This window comes from Lepidochelys olivacea (genome assembly GCF_965140295.1).
Source record: "Lepidochelys olivacea isolate rLepOli2 genome assembly, chromosome: 17".
Taxonomy (NCBI): Eukaryota; Metazoa; Chordata; order Testudines; family Cheloniidae; genus Lepidochelys; species Lepidochelys olivacea.
In genome coordinates, this window is record NC_140427.1 from 17728910 (window position 1) to 17747516 (window position 18607).

At 43.7% G+C, this 18607-nt stretch overlaps 1 protein-coding gene across 1 annotated transcript in view; it reads left to right on the plus strand.

Annotated features, from left to right (window-relative positions):
• Positions 1 to 18607, plus strand: part of CAMKK1 (calcium/calmodulin dependent protein kinase kinase 1) — a 198285-nt gene that overhangs the window by 116901 nt on the left and 62777 nt on the right. The window contains exons 5-8 of the mRNA XM_084651110.1: positions 5950 to 6001; positions 8175 to 8308; positions 10084 to 10120; positions 15050 to 15071. Coding sequence (XP_084507236.1) covers positions 5950 to 6001; positions 8175 to 8308; positions 10084 to 10120; positions 15050 to 15071 — 245 coding nt within the window. The remainder of the gene's footprint in view (positions 1 to 5949; positions 6002 to 8174; positions 8309 to 10083; positions 10121 to 15049; positions 15072 to 18607) is intronic.

An 18607-nucleotide genomic window follows, 5' to 3' on the forward strand; every position in this document is an offset into this window, starting at 1 on the left:
CCCAATGCTGCTTATTGCCCCCATCTGAAATAATGGAAATTTTGTTACTGGCTTTACTGAAAGCAGGATCTGAGCTATAGAGTCGGCATCAGATCAGATCACCAGAACTTCTGAGTTACAGAACTCCTGAGTTACAGAACTCCTCCTGATCTTTAACCTTTCATCTCAAAGATACCAAAATCCTCTTTTGTTGGGTTATTCCCCTAAAGCAGTTTAGCCCTTTTGATTATGCTCCTCAATATACTCGGACTGCAGTAATGCTATGAAGAAAGTAGTAGGCTTAAATATTGTACAGAGGTTTCCATTAATCAGAGAAATTGTAACATGATCCCCATGCTGCCTCCCAAGAACACACGCCATGAACCACATTCTCATGAAATCAGAAAGCGGCAGGAATTGGGCACAGGGGCATAGATAGAGAAAACTACCTGCACCATTTGTTTTTGAAGAAGCTATTGAGGCACTTGTCAGTACTAAGGAAAAATCCACCCACAAGATTCTGAGAGAATTCTGTGTCTGAAAGGCATTGTTTGGATAATTAGCTTTGCTTGAGAGCGGAAATGGGTTGGTTGTTTCACGAATGCATTGCCTTGGTGACAGCTCTGCTTGAGCCTGGAAGGAAGAGAGACTTGCTAAATCCCCATTGTATCTCTGCTGTTATGCACAGCTAGGATTTGCCTCTCCAACTTTCACTGTAGTGAAAACTGGACTTTGATACTGTTTATTCATGCCTCTATTCTTTGTGGTAATTAAATGACTCCTGCTTGTTCCGTAAGAAACTTTGCTGTTCATCCCACATGAGGATTTAGAAAACAGTGGGATGGATTATGATCCAACCTCTTTGCACTGCTCTGATGGCACAAAGGGGCTAGAAAGCAACCAGAGTTCTGCAGATGGGGAGTTCCCAAGGGTTGGGGAGTCACCAGTCGACAAAAAGCTGGTGTAGCCACAGCTGCAATATAGGAAGCAAGTCCGAATGCTGTCATAGGCCTCACAGGTTTCAGAGTAGCAGACATGTTAGTTTGTATCCGCAAAAAAAAACAACAGGAGGACTTGTGGCACCTTAGAGACTAACAAATTTATTAGAGCATAAGCTTTCATGGGCTACAGCCCACTTCATCGGATGCATTGAATGGAACATATAGTAAGAAGATATATATATACATACAGAGAAGGTGGAATTTGCCATACAAACTGTTTCAGAGTAACAGCCGTGTTAGTCTGTATTCGCAAAAAGAAAAGGAGTACTTGTGGCACCTTAGAGACTAACCAATTTATTTGAGCATGAGCTTTCGTGAGCTACAGCTCACTTCATCGGATGCATACCGTGGAAACTACAGCAGACATTATATATACACACAGAGATCATGAAACAATACCTCCTCCCACCCCACTGTCCTGCTGGTAATAGCTTATCTAAAGTGATCATCAAGTTGGGCCATTTCCAGCACAAATCCAGGTTGGTGAGAAAACCTGGATTTGTGCTGGAAATGGCCCAACTTGATGATCACTTTAGATCAGCTATTACCAGCAGGAGAGTGGGGTAGGAGGAGGTATTGTTTCATGGTCTCTGTGTATATAATGTCTTCTGCAGTTTCTACAGTATGCAGCCGATGAAGTGAGCTGTAGCTCACGAAAGCTCATGCTCAAATAAATTGGTTAGTCTCTAAGGTGCCACAAGTCCTCCTTTTCTTCATACAAACTGTAAGAGTCTAATTAATTAAGATGAGGTATTATCAGCAGGAAAGAAAAAAACACTTTTGTAGTGATAATCAAGATGGCCCATTTAGACAGTTGACAAGAAGGTGTGAGGATACTTAACATGGGGAAATAGATTCAACATGTGTAATGACCCAGCCACTCCCAGTCTCTATTCAAGCCCAAGTTAATGGTATCTAGTTTGCATATTAATTGCAGCTCAGCAGTTTCTCCTTGGAGTCTGTTTTTGAAGTTTTTCTGTTGCAGAATTGCCACCCTTAAGTCTTTCACTGAGCAGCCAGAGAGGTTGAAGTGTTCTCCTACCGGTTTTTGAATGTTATGATTCCTGATGTCAGATTTGTGTCCATTTATTCTTTTGCGTAGAGACTGTCTGGTTTGGCCAATGTACATGGCAGAGGGGCATTGCTGGCACATGATGGCATATATCACATTGGTAGATGTGCAGGTGAACGAGCCCCTGATGGCGTGGCTAATGTGATTAGGTCCTATGATGGTGTCACTTGAATAAAGATAATAGCTCATCTTAATTAATTAGCCTCTTACAGTTTGTATGGCAAATTCCACCTTCTCTCTGTGTGTGTGTGTGTGTGTGTGTATATATATCTTCTTACTATATGTTCCATTCAGTGTATCCGATGAAGTGAGCTGTAGCCCACAAAAGCTTATGCTCTAATAAATTTGTTAGTTTCTAAGGTGCCACAAGTCCTCCTGTTTTGTTTTTTTATAGGCCTCATACAACCTTAACTACATTACAGTATCCGTACAGTGGCCATGTAGTTCCTTTCAGGTGAGTTATGAACAGTTGAGATGACTGGGTTACTACTACTTGCTTCCCCCATTGAATGTGAGAGCACTGCTTTACTGGCATCTAAAAGTTGCTGTATCCTTAATCCTATGACAGGGAGGAAGGATGGTACAGTGATTAGGACACTACCCTCGGACTTGGAAGACTCAGGTTTAGTTCCTTGCTCTGCCACAGACTTCGTGTGTTCATGGGCAAGTCACTTAGGGCTGGATCCTTAAAGGTATTTATGTGCCCAGTGAAATCTTCAAAAGCATCTAGGCACCTAAAACTCATTGATTTAAGATTGCTTGTCACTGTTATTTGGGTGCAGGGGGGAGAAATAAAAGTGGAGAGTGTGTTTATAATACACTGAGAACCCTCCTGTCCTGGGCCTTCTTTCAAAGTGCGGATTGTGGAGGTGGTTTTTGGATTGTGGACATCAGAAACTCATTTCACACAGGTTTCAGAGTAACAGCCATGTTAGTCTGTATTCGCAAAAAGAAAAGGAGTACTTGTGGCACCTTAAGAGACTAACCAATTTATTTGAGCATAAGCTTTCGTGAAGCTGTAGCTCACGAAAGCTTATGCTCAAATAAATTGGTTAGTCTCTAAGGTGCCACAAGTACTCCTTTTCATTTCACACAGACCACAGAATAATTCAGCCAACCAGTTGGAACCAAGATTAGACAGGGCAATGTGTAGGTGAATGACTAGAACTGTCTTGTCTCCATCTCCTGATACTACTATTTTCAAAGTGTGCCATTGTAGTTATGAAATGGAATTGAGGGCCAGAGTCTCTGCTCAGTTACACCAGCATAAATTCAGATTTCATTGGAGTTAGTCCAGCTATCCACTGATATAAATGAGATCTGAATCTGGCCCTTAAACTGTGTAAGAGACACTGAAAGGATGGATGGGGTTTCTGGTTGGTAGCTGTATCCTCACCAGCAGAGATAACTAGTATGAGGTAATGTGTAATAAAGTCTCCTTGCCCCTGGGTGATTATATTTCACTGGGGTTACTCCACTGTGGATTACAGATATGGAGGTTTGATTAATAGAAGTAAACTACTCATTCTGAAAAAGCCTCACTAGTGCAGGATATTTCCCTGAGCAGATGGTCATATGAGCTGGTTTCTCATGAAATATTTATCTGTGAAGTCTTCAGGGATCATTGGAGTGGCTGCGAGAAGGTTATTTAACACGGCAGTATGCATGGAGTCTCAGAGATTTGATTTATTATATTCAGGTTGTCTTTTGCCATCATGCCTAATGCCATTTGGACGGCAGAAAAATTACTCTGATGTCCACCATCTCACATCAACTACGTATTGATTCCAAATAACTGTATGATACTGGAATATGAGAATGTAGAGGGATGGAAGAGTGTCACCAAGTGGCTAGCTTATTTAAATCTATGCTTCCTTTTGTGTTCTCTTATCCATTGTACCCTGCAATTCCTATGCTACCCCACAGATCGCTGTGCCCCTCAATCTGTGATACCACAGTGACAGGAATCCTGGAAATATCTAACCTGGAGATCTTGGGCCTGGTTCTCAGTTACACTAAGATCCCTTTATGCAACTATGGCAGCGTAAAGGGGGCAGAAATGGCCTTGTGAGAATACTGCCTGTGCAAAGGGCTTCCCCAGCCAAAGGGCTCTGTGCTGTTCTTGCTCCCAGCTCCTGGCATAGGGTGAGGGCAAATATACACAGGTGTGGCCAGAGTACATCCCAGTTATTTGGTTTCCCAGAGTCAGTGGCAGCTGTAGGAAGCCAAGCGTTAGTGAAAGTACTCTAAGGTTGCTCTCACTTGCCCCAGTGGCTGAGTAGGCCCCAGAATATGGGGAGCAAAAAGGTAGCTTAAAGTCACCTTCCCTCCTCAGTCCCTGCTCAAAGCACAGGAACAGAATGTGACAGCTCTTGGGCTACCCAGGACTGTGAGCCACCTTGTTACCCCATTCATCCAGCAAGAGGGAGTCTTTCTAGTGGTAACTGGGTGTCAGCTCCCTGATACCACCAGCCCTTCAAGCACTCTCCTCTGGACTACACCTGCCCTAACTTTGCCTGGCAGTTTAATAATAGATGCACCCAGGCTCTGAGTCCCTTTGAATTGTTCCCTGGTGATATCCAGCCCCTGACATTGGCTACTCACAGGAATTCCAGATCTTCTGCCCCCAAAGGAGCTGTGTACCCAGTTTTACCTGAAGCCAGCACTTCTGTAAGACACACAGAATTTATGGGCATTTATAATAAAACCAAAGTAGGGTTAATTAAGAAAGAATAAAGATTTAACTGGAAATGAGAGAGAGTGGTGGAAACAAATGGCCACAACACAAAACAAACACATAAAATACGAACCTGGTTCTCTACTTATCAAGAGTTACTGTCCAATGAATTGGATTTTTTCCCTCAAAGTTCAGTCTGTTGCAGAGTTGGCTGGAGTCAGGATCTCAAGAATCCCCACTCCACGAAGGTTTTCCTCAGTGAATGGATGCAGAGTGCTTCTTTCTCCTCTGTGCTATACTGAAAACAGCCTTTGGTGTCTATTCACAGATAGGACAAACACCTGTCTTGTTATATGTTTCAGAGTAGCAGCCGTGTTGGTCTGTATTCGCAAAAAGAAAAGGAGTACTTGTGGCACCTTAGAGACTAACCAATTTATTTGTCTTGTTATAAAGTGTCTTTTTTTATCTTTAAGTAGTTCTGATTGTTTGTCATTGCCTCTGATGGTTTCCTGTGACAAGTCGTTGTATTACACAAGGCTAAACAATTGAGCCTTGCTGGCATCACCAGCCAAACAGGGCAGGGTGACAACTCCCCTTTGCCCTAATGGGCCATCACTGAGACATATTATCTCCTGATGACTAATTTCTACTCCCAATCCATAAAGCAAATTTTCAGTATAAATACATTATTCTGTAAATATCACCTGCACATATGTCTCTCAGTGATTATGAATTGTGACAAGTTATGAGCTTTCTGTAGTTACCTTACATGTTACTTTTTAGGGATGAATATCCTACACAGCATGTGTGTTGTAGTGAGTTTCTCGTGTATGAGATGAGAGATGTTTGCAAAGAGCAGGAGACTGTTTACCAAGGGGTCTCTGTGTCACACAGAGTAACTGAAAATCGGGCCCCCTTGTTACTTATCTGATTAAGATAAATTAATCAGATTTATTTTTGCTTTGTAAAAAAATGGGTAAAATTGGCCTTTTTATGTACCTAAAGGAAAATAATTCATTCTTTCTTAGATCTTAAATATTTTGAAGGTGTCTGTCACTAATTAATCTCTCTCTCCCTTGGATAAAGGTCTGAAAACTGGAGTCCCAGACCAGTAGATGAACTGAATTGCAAAGATAGAGTGATGAGTGATATTGCAAAGATAGAGTGAGTGTAACTCCCAGCTTTGCTCTGTTTTAACACTTTTTTTTTTCTTCCCTCAGGCTATGAAAGTCCTCTCCAAAAAGAAGCTACTGAAACAGTATGGATTTCCACGTAGGTGTCATGCTTTTAAAGGTTACAGACAAACCCTGCAGGCCTTACCAGCTATCCTCTCTCAGGCAAAATTTCCAGTGACTTCACTGGAATTTTGCCTGAGTAAGGCATACAGATTTCAAAGCTGCTTGGGTGGTTTGTGAGGATAGGCATACTGGATCATCTATAATAAGGACAGACACAAGCTATCATCCAAAACACAATTCCCCACCTCACTGCTCCTTTGTGCCCTCTGTCCCCAGACTGTCTTGCTCCCTGATGGTAAAACACTGGCCTCTATGCTTGTGTGGCATATAGAAGCCCCTTTTCTTGTTGTGCCTCTACTGTATCTTTCAGCAGATTATCTGAATACGCTTTCAGGCACAACTCTTTTGCGTGCACAAAAACAAGACACTATACTCAACCTGTAAGGAGAAGCCATTTTGAATTTGTGATGTGATCCAGAGCCACCCCTGCTTGTTTCCCAGCCATCAGGAAGTTAACTCTCCTTCTTGAGTGTCCCTCAGTGGTCCAGCACAGAATGTGGAGGTGGAGACTAAAGGCTCAGAAAGGTTCTCAAAGAGTGTGCAAGTCACCTAGGGCTAGATTTTCAAAAGCACGTGGCACCCAACGTGCTGAGCGCTTTTGAAAACCTGGCCCTGACTGTGGACACTGAGCCCTTCTGAAAATTCTAGCCTTGGGACCAGATTGTCAAGTGTTCAGTATCCATAGTTGGAGCCAGATTTTCACTAGATCTCAACAACTGGCAGTTCCGATTCTGACACCGATGGCCAGATTTTCACACAGTGTGCTGAGCACTTTTGAAACTCTGGCCTTGTGAATGGAAAAGGGTTCTGCACACTGGCCTGGGTTGTAACCCACGTTGGGTTTATCTGTTTTTCTAGTTTGTTTTTCTTGCTGTAATTCAGGCAACCTAAAATCTAAGAATCAAACCTTGAGGAGAAAAACTTGCTGACTAACGGCTTGTCCTTTCTCTGCTGGTCCATTCCACTAGCTCAAGTAGTTTCTTATAATGAGACCTTTTGCCTAACACATCAATACAAGCAGTATCCTGCCTGGTTTGTCTTCTTGCTCTGGAAACTTAGGCTTTTATTCATTCCTTCATGTGAAATGACATGTTTTAAATTTAATCTTTTGAAAACGTTGGGCTTGATCCTACTATCTGCTAAGCACTCTCAATTCCTTCTATGATCAGGCTCATTGCAAAGTGCCATGTACCCTTGTGAAATTTGATCATCAAGAACCACATTTTCCTTTTGAGTAATTTGGCAGTTTCTCTTGCAATAATTCATTCAAACTAGTGAGAGGCCTAATGATTGCATCTTAAAGCTCTTTTATTGGTGGATGGCTTCACTTGCCAGGTCTTTGTAATTGTTTTGGAAATAGAACAGGACATGGAAATTGGAACTTTCTGTAACAATAGAAAAACCAGACTAGCATGAGCATTGCCTTCTGCCTAACTACTTATCTGCATCATAGCTTGTGGTATGATTTTTTTCGATGGGATCGTGATTATAATAGAATAATGCATTTATCCTGAACGATCCTAAACCTATTTACAAATGAGAGAGAGTGCAGCTGTCTCTGGGGTGGAAAGCATCAACTAAGTATCACAGTAGTTGGGGGCAGATAAATTGTGGCAAATCCCTCTATGAAAACATCCCATCGTCTCCTTAATGTTCATGAAGAATTTTAGTTTTAAGGCTTCACCTACACACAGTGAAGCACACAGAGCTCAATTCATCTGCCTTAGAAAGATAATGGGATGAGTTGACCCAGCCAAGCTTGGGACCTGCTGGATGTCCTTTCAGAGCAGAATGTAGGAACGTTGATGGGGCAGTGCCGATGCCCATGTTGTACCTGTTCTGTGGCTGACTGATTTCCAATCCCCAGAACAGTCAATCTGAGTCTTTTCACTGGCACTAAATTTCAAGTTGACTTTATACGAGAAAATAAAAGTCAGGCATTGACTCATGCGGAGAACGTTCAGTAGGTCAGTGTGTCATCTCTGTGAGGTCATTCAACCCCTGCGCTCTTACATCTGTGTCTGGCTGGTCATATATTTTTAGGTCCTGCACCCAGTCAAAGCCCCCATGTTATACAGCCATTCACTGTGATGTATCATGTGCTGCCAAGCAGGGGTAAAGCCCAGTTTTTGTTGTTGCTGTTGCAGGTCGACCTCCCCCTAGAGGATCCAGAGCAACTTCTGATGGGCAGCCAAAATCAATGGCACCGCTGGATAGAGTTTATCAAGAAATAGCCATCTTAAAGAAACTGGATCATGTCAACATTGTGAAGCTAATCGAGGTGTGTATGCCAAAGCGGGTTGGGAGGGAAGAGGTGCTGTTATTCAGGTCAGACTGTGCAGATGGCTACATTCAAGTTTGGGTTTTTTAAGTTAATGGGGATCAGGAAGCAAAATCCCCTAGATGGCTTTGAAAATGGCAACCTATGTTTATAAATTAAGGACCTGATTCTGGCCACACTCCACACAATGGGGCTGTGCATGTGGAGGGCTTGCTTGATCAAGGTCAAAGTTGATAAGTAGAAGCTCCTTAAGCAACTGTGTGTTTTAGAGCGAGAGAAAGAAAAGGTAAGCCTTGCCTACACACAAACTTGCACTGGTTTAACGAAACTAGTGCAGGCTCCTGTGTAGTCATTCTTTTATTCAGTCTAAGACTAGCTTACTTTGGTTTAGCTTAAACCTGTGCCTAATCAACATAAGCTATCCAAAATAGACCTAGTTTAAACCAAAATTAGTGTCATCTCAGCCTTTTGCTCCAGTTTAACTAAATCAGTTTAACTGATGGACTGATGGATGCTGTATGTAGACAAGCCCTATGCGTGTGTGTGGCAGGGGGCCGGGGGAGAGAGAGAGTGCCTATGTGGTGATGGACCTTAGTGCCCTGTTAATCAATATTTGTCTGACATGGGCAAATAGCATCTTCATTTGTATGTACTGTCTCTAGCAGGCATAAGAGTGCATGGAATTTGTTTTCTTTAGTTCCCCAGATTTTCCAGAATAAACTAAAGAAAATTTCTCTCTATCCTTCAAAAACCTCCTCAGTGCAGTGAGTTTCTAACTGCTAGCAGTTGCTCTGTGGCACTGGAGTCTTTGAATAGGATCTCTGACCCCATAACAACTCCTGTATGCCCATTCTGATCCTGGCAATGTGGTAAGAAGGGAAATATACCAGTGAATATCAGTGCCTACTCAGTGTAAAAGATGGGCATCCACAGAGATATTTGGGTTCAAGTCAAGGTTTAGCTGCAAAGTTTGGTGAACCCTGAATCCAGTGTGATGACACTTATGCAGGGCCACTGCTTAGCTCTGTTGGTGTCAAGACATTGCAGCACATGCCCAGTGAGACCTATTCTTGCCCCTCCAGTGGCCCCACACTGCATTTAGAGAAGTCTGGCTGCAACTCCTTTCTGAGCTAGTAAATAATGTGCATAGGTGGACAGACGAGATTGCGACAGGGTGATAGTCCCAGCTGCTGACAGTCCAGGAGGTCAGGACCCAAACTGAGAAACTTCCTAGCATGCTAGCATGATATCCTTTCCTTAGACTGTAAGACCAGCCTGATTTTTGCATGTAGGTTACATGGAGACAGATGCATAGCAGCCTTTCTTGCATACACTTTGTCTGATAATCAGGCTTATGTGACTGTATGTCATGCATGAGCAGGGCCCTTGGTGTGTACAGTGATTGTTCTTACCATAGTTCAAGGGTGCAAGTCTTGTTATTTTAAGTCTAGTCTGCAGAGCATCAGAAAGAGGTCAGATTGCAATGTGCAGATCTGTAGCTAAATTTCCCAGGTTTAGGGATGCTTGAGTCTATCCCTACTAAAAACTGGTAAGAAGTGTGTGCGCGCACGCAAATGCAAGATAGAGGCAGGGGAGATAGATGTATATTTAAAGTCACGAATCGCATATTACTCCATTAAATTTCAAATCCAGGTGCCCTGTGAGTTTAACACCCTCCAGCACAACATGAAATATGGGTAATTATAGAGTATTATTGGATTAAAGATGTCTCCCTCTCTGTTTCCCTTCCCTTGCCTCTGTGATATCCATTTTAGGTACTGGATGATTCTGCAGAGGACAATCTGTACATGGGTATGTACCTCCCTGTATGTTAATAGAGCCATACTTGCTTATTCTCACTGAGGCATTTAATGTACATTTCCAGGAGAGATCATAACTAGGAGACTTATACAGACCACAGCAGATAGAGTTGGTACCTATGAAACGTTAAAGTCTCCTAAGGGGTCAGGTTCAGGAGGCCTTGCATCTTAGGAGAGCTGCACAGAGCAAGAGCTGCTGCATCCACTGACACTGAACGGGTATTGTTTGTGCTTCCTGCACACACTCACCCTGGCTCTAATTCATCCAGCCAGAGTAGAAGGGTGGGAGAAGTGGATGGCACCTCTTCTCTCTGGGGAGTCTAGTGTGACGTGCAAAGACTGAGATCATGTCTACCTCATGCATGCGCACAAGGAGTGGGGGGAATTCCCTTCTGTCCTGTCTCCCCTAACACTCCTGTGAAGAGTCAGCCACAGTATCTACAAGGATATGCTTCATGAAATAATAAAGGAGGCTTTTGCAGCTGCCTGGAAAGGGGGATCTGCCTAGCTCTGAATCTATTAAAAAAGTGGGCGGGGTGGGGGTGGGGAAATGAAGCTGCTTTCCTTTGAAAGGCCAGTTTCCCTTTCAAGAGCAGATTCAGCCGAAGCCCACACTGTTGGTTGAGAGACATCAAAGATGTGGCAGTTGGGAGGGGCCTGTGTGTTAGATTCCTTTTGGTTGCACGAAAGTCAGTGCAATTCAAAAAGCAGCAGAGGAAAAAGATGTGCTGCTGGGTCACAGTCACGGTGATAGCAGTAATGATAGTGTCAACCCCTTACTCATACTGGAGAGCAGTTACTCACATGAGTAGACCCACTGAGTCTGAGCAGTGAATGGTCATCAGCGAATGGGTGAGCAAACTAAGGGCATAACCACCTGCATAACTATCTCCAGTGTCACCCTCTCTTTAACCCCTGGAATAGCTTATGTGAGCAGTAGCTCAGTAGTGTGATCAAAGGGTTCATAGACTGGGCCAGGAGTACTCGAGTGGGACAGTAAGGGACACTTCATTGGTACTAGTAGGTACATCTGAGAACATTGTGAAAAGCAATTTTTTCATGTGCCATTAAAACCAAGCCAAGGTGTAGCAGCACCCTGCAAGGTGTGCAAGCTTTACCGTTCCATCTGCATGTCTCAGTGATGCTGTCTGAAGATGTAGGTCTGATCCTGAGTGGGGCTGATTTTCATCCACACACTGCTTCCTTTGTAATGCTCAGGGAACTCAGAGCAGCTACTAGGCTGCTCTAACCTGGGACAAGGACCTGCAGAGAATCAGGGAGCTGTAACCACCCCTCTCTGCTTTACAAAGAATAAGCTTGGCAAAGCTGAGAATCTGGCTGTGTATCTGTAATTCCTGTTGAAGTCAGAGGACGTGGTAAATGCTCAACACCTCTCGAGCTCAGGCTGTCTGACATTAGGCTTTCAGCTGCATGGTGTCACCATTGATAGCAATTCCCAGCAGGATGATTAGAAATCCCAGGCAGGCTTTCCTTCTAAAATGTACTGTAGACAATCAAGTACAAAAGAAAACAAGAGAAGGTGCAGGACAGAGTGAGCTACTGAGACTTAAGCACATTGGCTTGTTTATAGTTTAGTTTAGAAGTAGGATTTCTTGCATCCATGTACACCATGCAGAGCTTGGTGCTAAGAAAGCAGGGCTAAGAAAACTGAGAAGCTGAGATAGAGGAAATGGTAGAATTATGAAATGCTGCCAAAAGCAGCTTGTTCCTAAACCTGCAAAGAAAGACGAATTGGCCTTAGTATATTGCAGCATGTTATAGTTGCACCTTGAGCTGTTTGAATATCACTGCTGTATGGTAGCAAATAGGTGTTTGCTGTAAACAGATTTAAGAGTAACAGCCGTGTTAGTCTGTCTTTGCAAAAAGAAAAGGAGTACTTGTGGCACCTTAGAGACTAACCAATTTATTTGAGCATGAGCAGTTTCCACGGTATGCATCGGATGAAGTGAGCTGTAGCTCACGAAAGCTCATGCTCAAATAAATTGGTTAGTCTCTAAGGTGCCACAAGTACTCCTTTTCTTTTTGCTGTAAACAGAGCGGTCTCACTTTACAGATAAGAGTTTGCATTGGGATTTTGCTAGTGTTGCAGTATCTTGTTTAACTACTTGTGAGGGAAAGGTCTCCTTGGTTTTGGCAGATCACTCCCTAACGGTATGGGACCCTACTGCCTAGCTGAGCCTACACATCTGACACAAGGGTGTCTAATGGTGGAATAAGAAAAGGAGTACTTGGGGCACCTTAGAGACTAACAAATTTGTTAGTCTCTAAGGTGCCCCAAGTACTCCTTTTCTTTTTGTGGATATATATTAACACGTCTGCTACTCTGAAACCTGTAATGGTGGAATTGCATTGCTGGGGAACCCTGTGCTATTATGGAGCAGTGATAGCTGCTTTGGACTTTAGGCTACAACCCAATTCCCAGCCTAAGCCCTGTTTTTGCTCAGCAGACCCCAGTGAGTTGGTGTTACACCTGTTTACACCTTCATATATTGAGGCAGAGAGAGATTTAAGTGACTGACCTAAGTTCACAGAGTGAGGTAGTGGCAGAGCCATAGATAGAACACAGGAGTCCTGCTCTAATCACTATAAAAAATTTTAAATAACTTTATCAAGTTTCACGCTGACATCTTAATTTTCTGATCTGAGGTATTGGGTAACTGAGCTCCATAGAGTGGCTAAAAAGGAATGTTTCCATCAGCTTGGGGAAGGAAGGCAGAGTAGTCCTCTGGACTGGGACTCAGGAGACCTGGATTCTATTCCCAGCTCTGCTGCTAGGCTGCTGGGTGAGCTTTGGCAAGTCATGTCACGTTTCTGTGCCTCCCGGGCTACAGCATTGTGACCAGTACTGGGTTGTGTTACTTGCCCTGCAACTCTGGGTGTCTTAAATGCTGTGCTGCTGTTGCTCACAGCCTGACACTAACAGCCCTCTGAGAAGCAAGCAGGCCACACCCTGGTTTCTATCACCCAGTTACTTTTTGCAAAGTGATTCCAAAATGCTCCCAGTCCTGAATTTCCCCAAAACCATCTACCAATGTGACAATCTGCTGAGGTTTCCAGAATTGTGAGTTGCTGTGTTACCTGTTTCAACCTCAGCAAGTGAGAGTTTTGCTACTCCTAAGCTGTATGATAGCTCCCTGACATACCAGCTTGTCAGCCTTGCCAGCAAACTTTGCCAGTCCAGACTTTGCCTAAAAGGTAATAGACAGTGAATCCCAGCTTCCGAATTCCTGGGATACATCTCCCTGCAGTGTCCAGCCCTCTCATTGAAACTGAGCAAAGTTGCTAAGTTCATTGCTTCTTTAAAGAGATAGTACATGGCAGCTCATTAATTTAACTGGGGTTTGACAAACACTCTTATTTCAGGTTTCAGAGTGGTAGCCGTGTTAGTCTGTAGCAGCAAAAACAACGAGGAGTCCTTGTGGCACTTTGGAGACTAACAAATTTATTTGGGCATAAATAAAAAGCTTATGCCCAAATAAATTTGTTAGTTTCTAAGGTGCCACAAGGACTCCTCGTTGTTTTTACTCTTATTTCAATCACAGCACTGAATTGTTTTTGTTGTTCTTCGAGATGTGTTGCACATATCCATTTTACAATCTACCCTCAGTCCCCTCTCTATCGGAGCCTGTCCAGTAAGAAGGAACTGAGCAGGGTCGGGGCAGATCTGCCCTCTTATACCGGCATTCAGTGGCTCATGGCATCAGAGGGTGCTCAAGCCACCCTGACCGGAACCAGTGAGGGGAAAAAGTTCTCTGACCACTGTGCACAAGGCACACACCCCTACAGTGAAATGGACATGTGCAGCACAGCTTGAAGAACAGCAGTTACAAAAGGTAGGTTAACCGTTTTTTTAATTATTCCATATTTTTATTTGTATTTTATTAATTGAACCTCCAAAGGTTTGGTTTTATGAAAGAAAAACAAGTACCAGATGGTACCAGGCTGTGGCCCATCTATCCCTCCCCAACAGAAGGACTATCTGCTTCACTGTTCACAGGGCTGCTAGTGTTCCTTCTTCTGCACAGGGGGACAGAGCCAAGGCCCCAGTGTGCCTTCCAGTGCGCCTTCCAGTGCATCTGCAGCAGAGGAAGTAATCCGCACTAGGAATAGGGCTGAGATAAGTGACTAGGGTGTGGACAGATGGGATGGGGAGGGAGCAGACTCCTGGATCCAACGCCCCCTCCCCCATATGCCAACAGCATAAGTGCACCACTGTTTGTGGGGAGGGGGAAGTAATCTATCAGGCTGGTACAGGTTATTCCCTGTCTCTCCTCTTCACCCTGATATGGGTGGGGAACTGGGATGCAGATTGGGACTCTGAGTCACAGGCTGGTTCCCAGGCTGTTTCTGGAGCAGTGCAAGAATGTGCTGCTGCTTACTCAGCAAAGCCACGCTTTCACCCATGATAAAAAGGAGAACACTCAGAGTTGTACAAACTAGAGCATGTTTCAAACTCATACAATTGCATCCATTTTATCTGATGATAGTTATGTAGCTATCCTACCAATTTAATACATTAATAGTGAGGATACACATTCATACCGTATCATGTTTTGCTATTGATAATATTACAGTGGTACAAGAACCAGTGCTGTTATTCAAGAAGGGAAAATCAAATCAAGAGGGTCTGGAAGCCAAGAGAATGGAAGTAGGGTTAGTAAATTGGTATCTGTTGTCTCCCAGTTGGAGCTGGCCTGGGTAGTTATATTTGTCTCTGCTAAAGTAACAAGCTCTCTCAATTTTGCATCGCCTTGTAGCCTTGTTGGGTGGGATAAATTGATTAAGATTGTTCTGGGACAGTGTTCATTTTATAGGCAAATATGCTAGAAATGTGTGTCTGCACTAAATTGGATTCCTTCCCTCTTACCCATGGTTGCTTTTTTTTCCCCTTTTCTTTCAGTGTTTGACCTTCTGCGCAAGGGGTAAGTAGCCCGCAGGGGACTTTAGGGAATAGAATGTTTAGGTGTTTGCAGTTCTCATCAGATGGAGAGCCAGCTTCTGAATGCAGGAGGACTCATTCACTAACTCCCTGGGTGAAATGCAGAGGACGATGTGTAAGATGGTGCCAGTTGTACGTCACTAAGTGGGTGTGAAGGAGACAGATTCCGATTGCAGTTACACCACTGTAAATGTGCAGATACTCTATAGATTTTGTAGTCACTGCAGATTTACACTGGCATAACTGCTTTCAGAATCTGGTGAAGGGAGTCTGACTTGGTGTAACTTACGTGTCAAGTGGCCAGAAGAAGTTTTTAGATAGTGTAAGTTAAAGTAACTTCCACCTTACACCTCCTTCTGTCATGTCTATGTATAGGGTACATTTCCTTAGACTTCCTTTCACTCGTTTATTCACCAGTGTCTAACCTTATGCCAATCATATTGAATTCTCCTTCCCCCCAGTTATTTGAGACACAACATTTTGTAAATGCAGGAGCTTTTCCACCTCCACACATTACATTATCCATATCTTTGGGAGAGATACAGTTTACAGCAGATCCTGAAGCGCGTACAATCTTAATATGCAAGACATGTCCAGGATGGGAGAAGGGAAGTCTTACTAACCATGGTTTTGAATGCCCCTGCCTCAGCGAGAGATGAAGCAGTCAAGATCAGACAGAGAATCTCTATCACAATGAGCAACTGAACACAAGTCTGTATCGTAATCCAGTGCCTTAGCCACAAGACCATCCTGCCTTACGAGCTGCTTTGCTTTGTTTCTTCTGGGTCCCAGCACTCACTTTCAGTTCTTTAGATTCTGATGTGGGCTCTGCTTTTCTTTTTGCTGGGTCCTCCAACATAAGAACGTCCAGACTGGGTCAGACCAATGGTCCATCTAGCCCAGTATCCTGTCTTCTGACAGTGGCCAATGCAAGTGAGAACCTCTGCATGCTGTAGCATAGATGCAGTCTGATGTGCATGTGATGCACAATTTTCAGTGTGACATGATAGTTGTTATTGCAGCAAACAATTGATGACCATCACAGAGTAAAATGAGATCATCCTTAGAATTTACTGCTCCAAATGAGGAGAGGTAATGGCGGAAAATGCCTTCCAGAGTACCAGCTGCCAGGTAGAAACGTGGGCTGGAATCTTGGCTCAACCAAAAAAAACCCAACGATGCAGGGTCGCGATACAGTTTTAAAATATCATAGCATATTCATGTGTCACTGCGCCCGCCATGTGGCAGAGTGGTGGTTGTTAATGTTATCGTCCTGGTGGGGTGATGGTTTTAGGCCTCATCAAGTAGAGGATGAAAAGCTGTTCACTGTTCACGCCAATTGAAGGGTAGCCTTTTCCTGAGCAGAGTCCATTGTGTTGTGTAGCATGTTGTGGTAGTTTAGGGTGTTTGGCACTGGCCTCGCTCTACTCCAATTGAAGCAACTGGTAAAACTCCCACTGACTTCAGTGGAATGAGAGTTGAGACAGTGGTAAGCACCTTTGAAAATCCCACCCTTAGCAACTACTGAAGACAATGATAGTCTTTCCAGTGGCTTCATTTGGCTTTGGATCAGGCCCTTAATTAGAGATCGGTAGAAATACCCTCATTGATTTCAGTGGGCATCGGATTGGGTCCTAAGGGTGTAATATTACAAAGTACTGAGCACCCTCAATTACCATTTATTTCAAGGCAGGATTGATCCCTAATACTCTCCAGGACCTATTACTTCTGCTTTGGAGCCAAACAGAACAAACGGTAGAAGACATGAAAGGCGGGTTTACCCTTTGAAGCTATGCGTACACTGCAAAGTGAAGGTCTGATTGTAGCACGGGCAGGCATACCCAGGTTAGCGTTAATCTAGCTAGCACGGGTAACAGCAGTTAATCAATCAGACCTTCATTTTGCAGTGTAGACAAATCCAGAAGTTCCTCTTTCCAAACTCTCCTCCCATACTTGATTTAGGGCCAGGTCCAACTCCCAAGGAGGTCACTGGGCGCCTTTCCATTGACTTTAATTGCACTTGGAATGGGCCTGTAATTCAGAATACAAGGAAGAGGGAGAAGGAGAGCTAAGTCGGCAGGGAGACTCCATGCATTTTATTTCCCTTTACCACCTTTTTTTGGGCTGCCATCTCTTGCAGGTTAATGGTGACAGGATGAGAGACAAGGAAGGTGTTACTGGTGACCAGGACAACAATTGTCCCTTGGGGAAGAGGGAAAACTCTCTTTTGAGTCTGCACGGCTCAGAAAAAGCCATTGTAATCAGCTGCTGCCACGAGGGGGGCTGTGCCACTCTTTTGAAGCAACCTTTCTACCGCTAGCAGATGGCAATTATACTTCATTAGCAGTCCTGTCGCTCCCATTGCTTCTCTCAGGAGCCAGCAACATGAAAATGTTGCCATGTGATGGGGGAGGAAGCTGGAAATCGGTGACAAAAATGGAAACAGCATTAAGCTCATCTATTGAAGGGGGGGGCTAAAAAGCACAGAGAGTAGTTTTCTGACAGCTTCCTTGAGGTTTTGGGCGGGAGGGCACAGGGTGGTTAAAAGAGAGGGTAGCTGCCGAGAAGCCGCTGGAGACCTTTTTTGCTGACATTCTGTTGTGCATTGATTCTCAACGAGGGCTCAACCTTGCAAGATACTGAGAACTCTGGCTCGGATCCAGCACAGCATTTAAGCACATGCCTAAGTCTCTTGAAGTCAGTGGGAATACTCGCATGCTTAAATTCTGCTTTGCTGCCTTGGTGCCAAATACCTTGCAGAATCAGGCATAATCCTACAAGATGTTAAGCACCCCCACCTCCCATTTTCATCATTGAGAGTTGAATGTGCTCCTTACCTCTCAGAAAGTGCTAAACAGCTCATAGAGTCTAGGCCCTAATTGCCATTTACACTTGGCTCTCAGCTGGAGGCAGGGGGAGAGGAGGGTCACTTACGAGACTCTGCACGTCTATTAACAATGAAGACATAAAGGGGGCCACCAGGGTAGGGAAAAGGGAGCTTTCAATCCGACTGCTGACTCTTGAGACATTTTCCCAGGCTAACCTGTACTGCACCTTGCACAGGAAAACAGGGTTTAAAGAGCAGCTAAAATGATACATCAGAAATATTTTCATGTTAATGTCAAACCCTACAAGGAAAAATATTTAGCCCTTAGTCTGGTCTCATTTAAACCTGGACGACGCTGGTTTTATTGCCCTTTGCTTCAGGAGCAAATCCTAACTCGCAGAATGTCAAATCAGAATTGGAAGACTACTTTTGATATGCAAGTCATGTTCCAACTGTATGGTGCTTGAAAAGGCCATAAGGTAATATACCACCATCAGTTTCTTTCTGTGAAATTGATAGTAATGGTTGTGACATGCTTCTTTAATAAGTGATATAATAATAAAACAATTTTGCACTTTTTATAACACTTTTCATCCATGGTTGTCAATGTTTCACCTTGAGAGGTAGGTATTATCCTGATTTTACAGAAGGGGAAACAGACAATTAGGGCCTGAATTTTAGAAGTGCTGAGT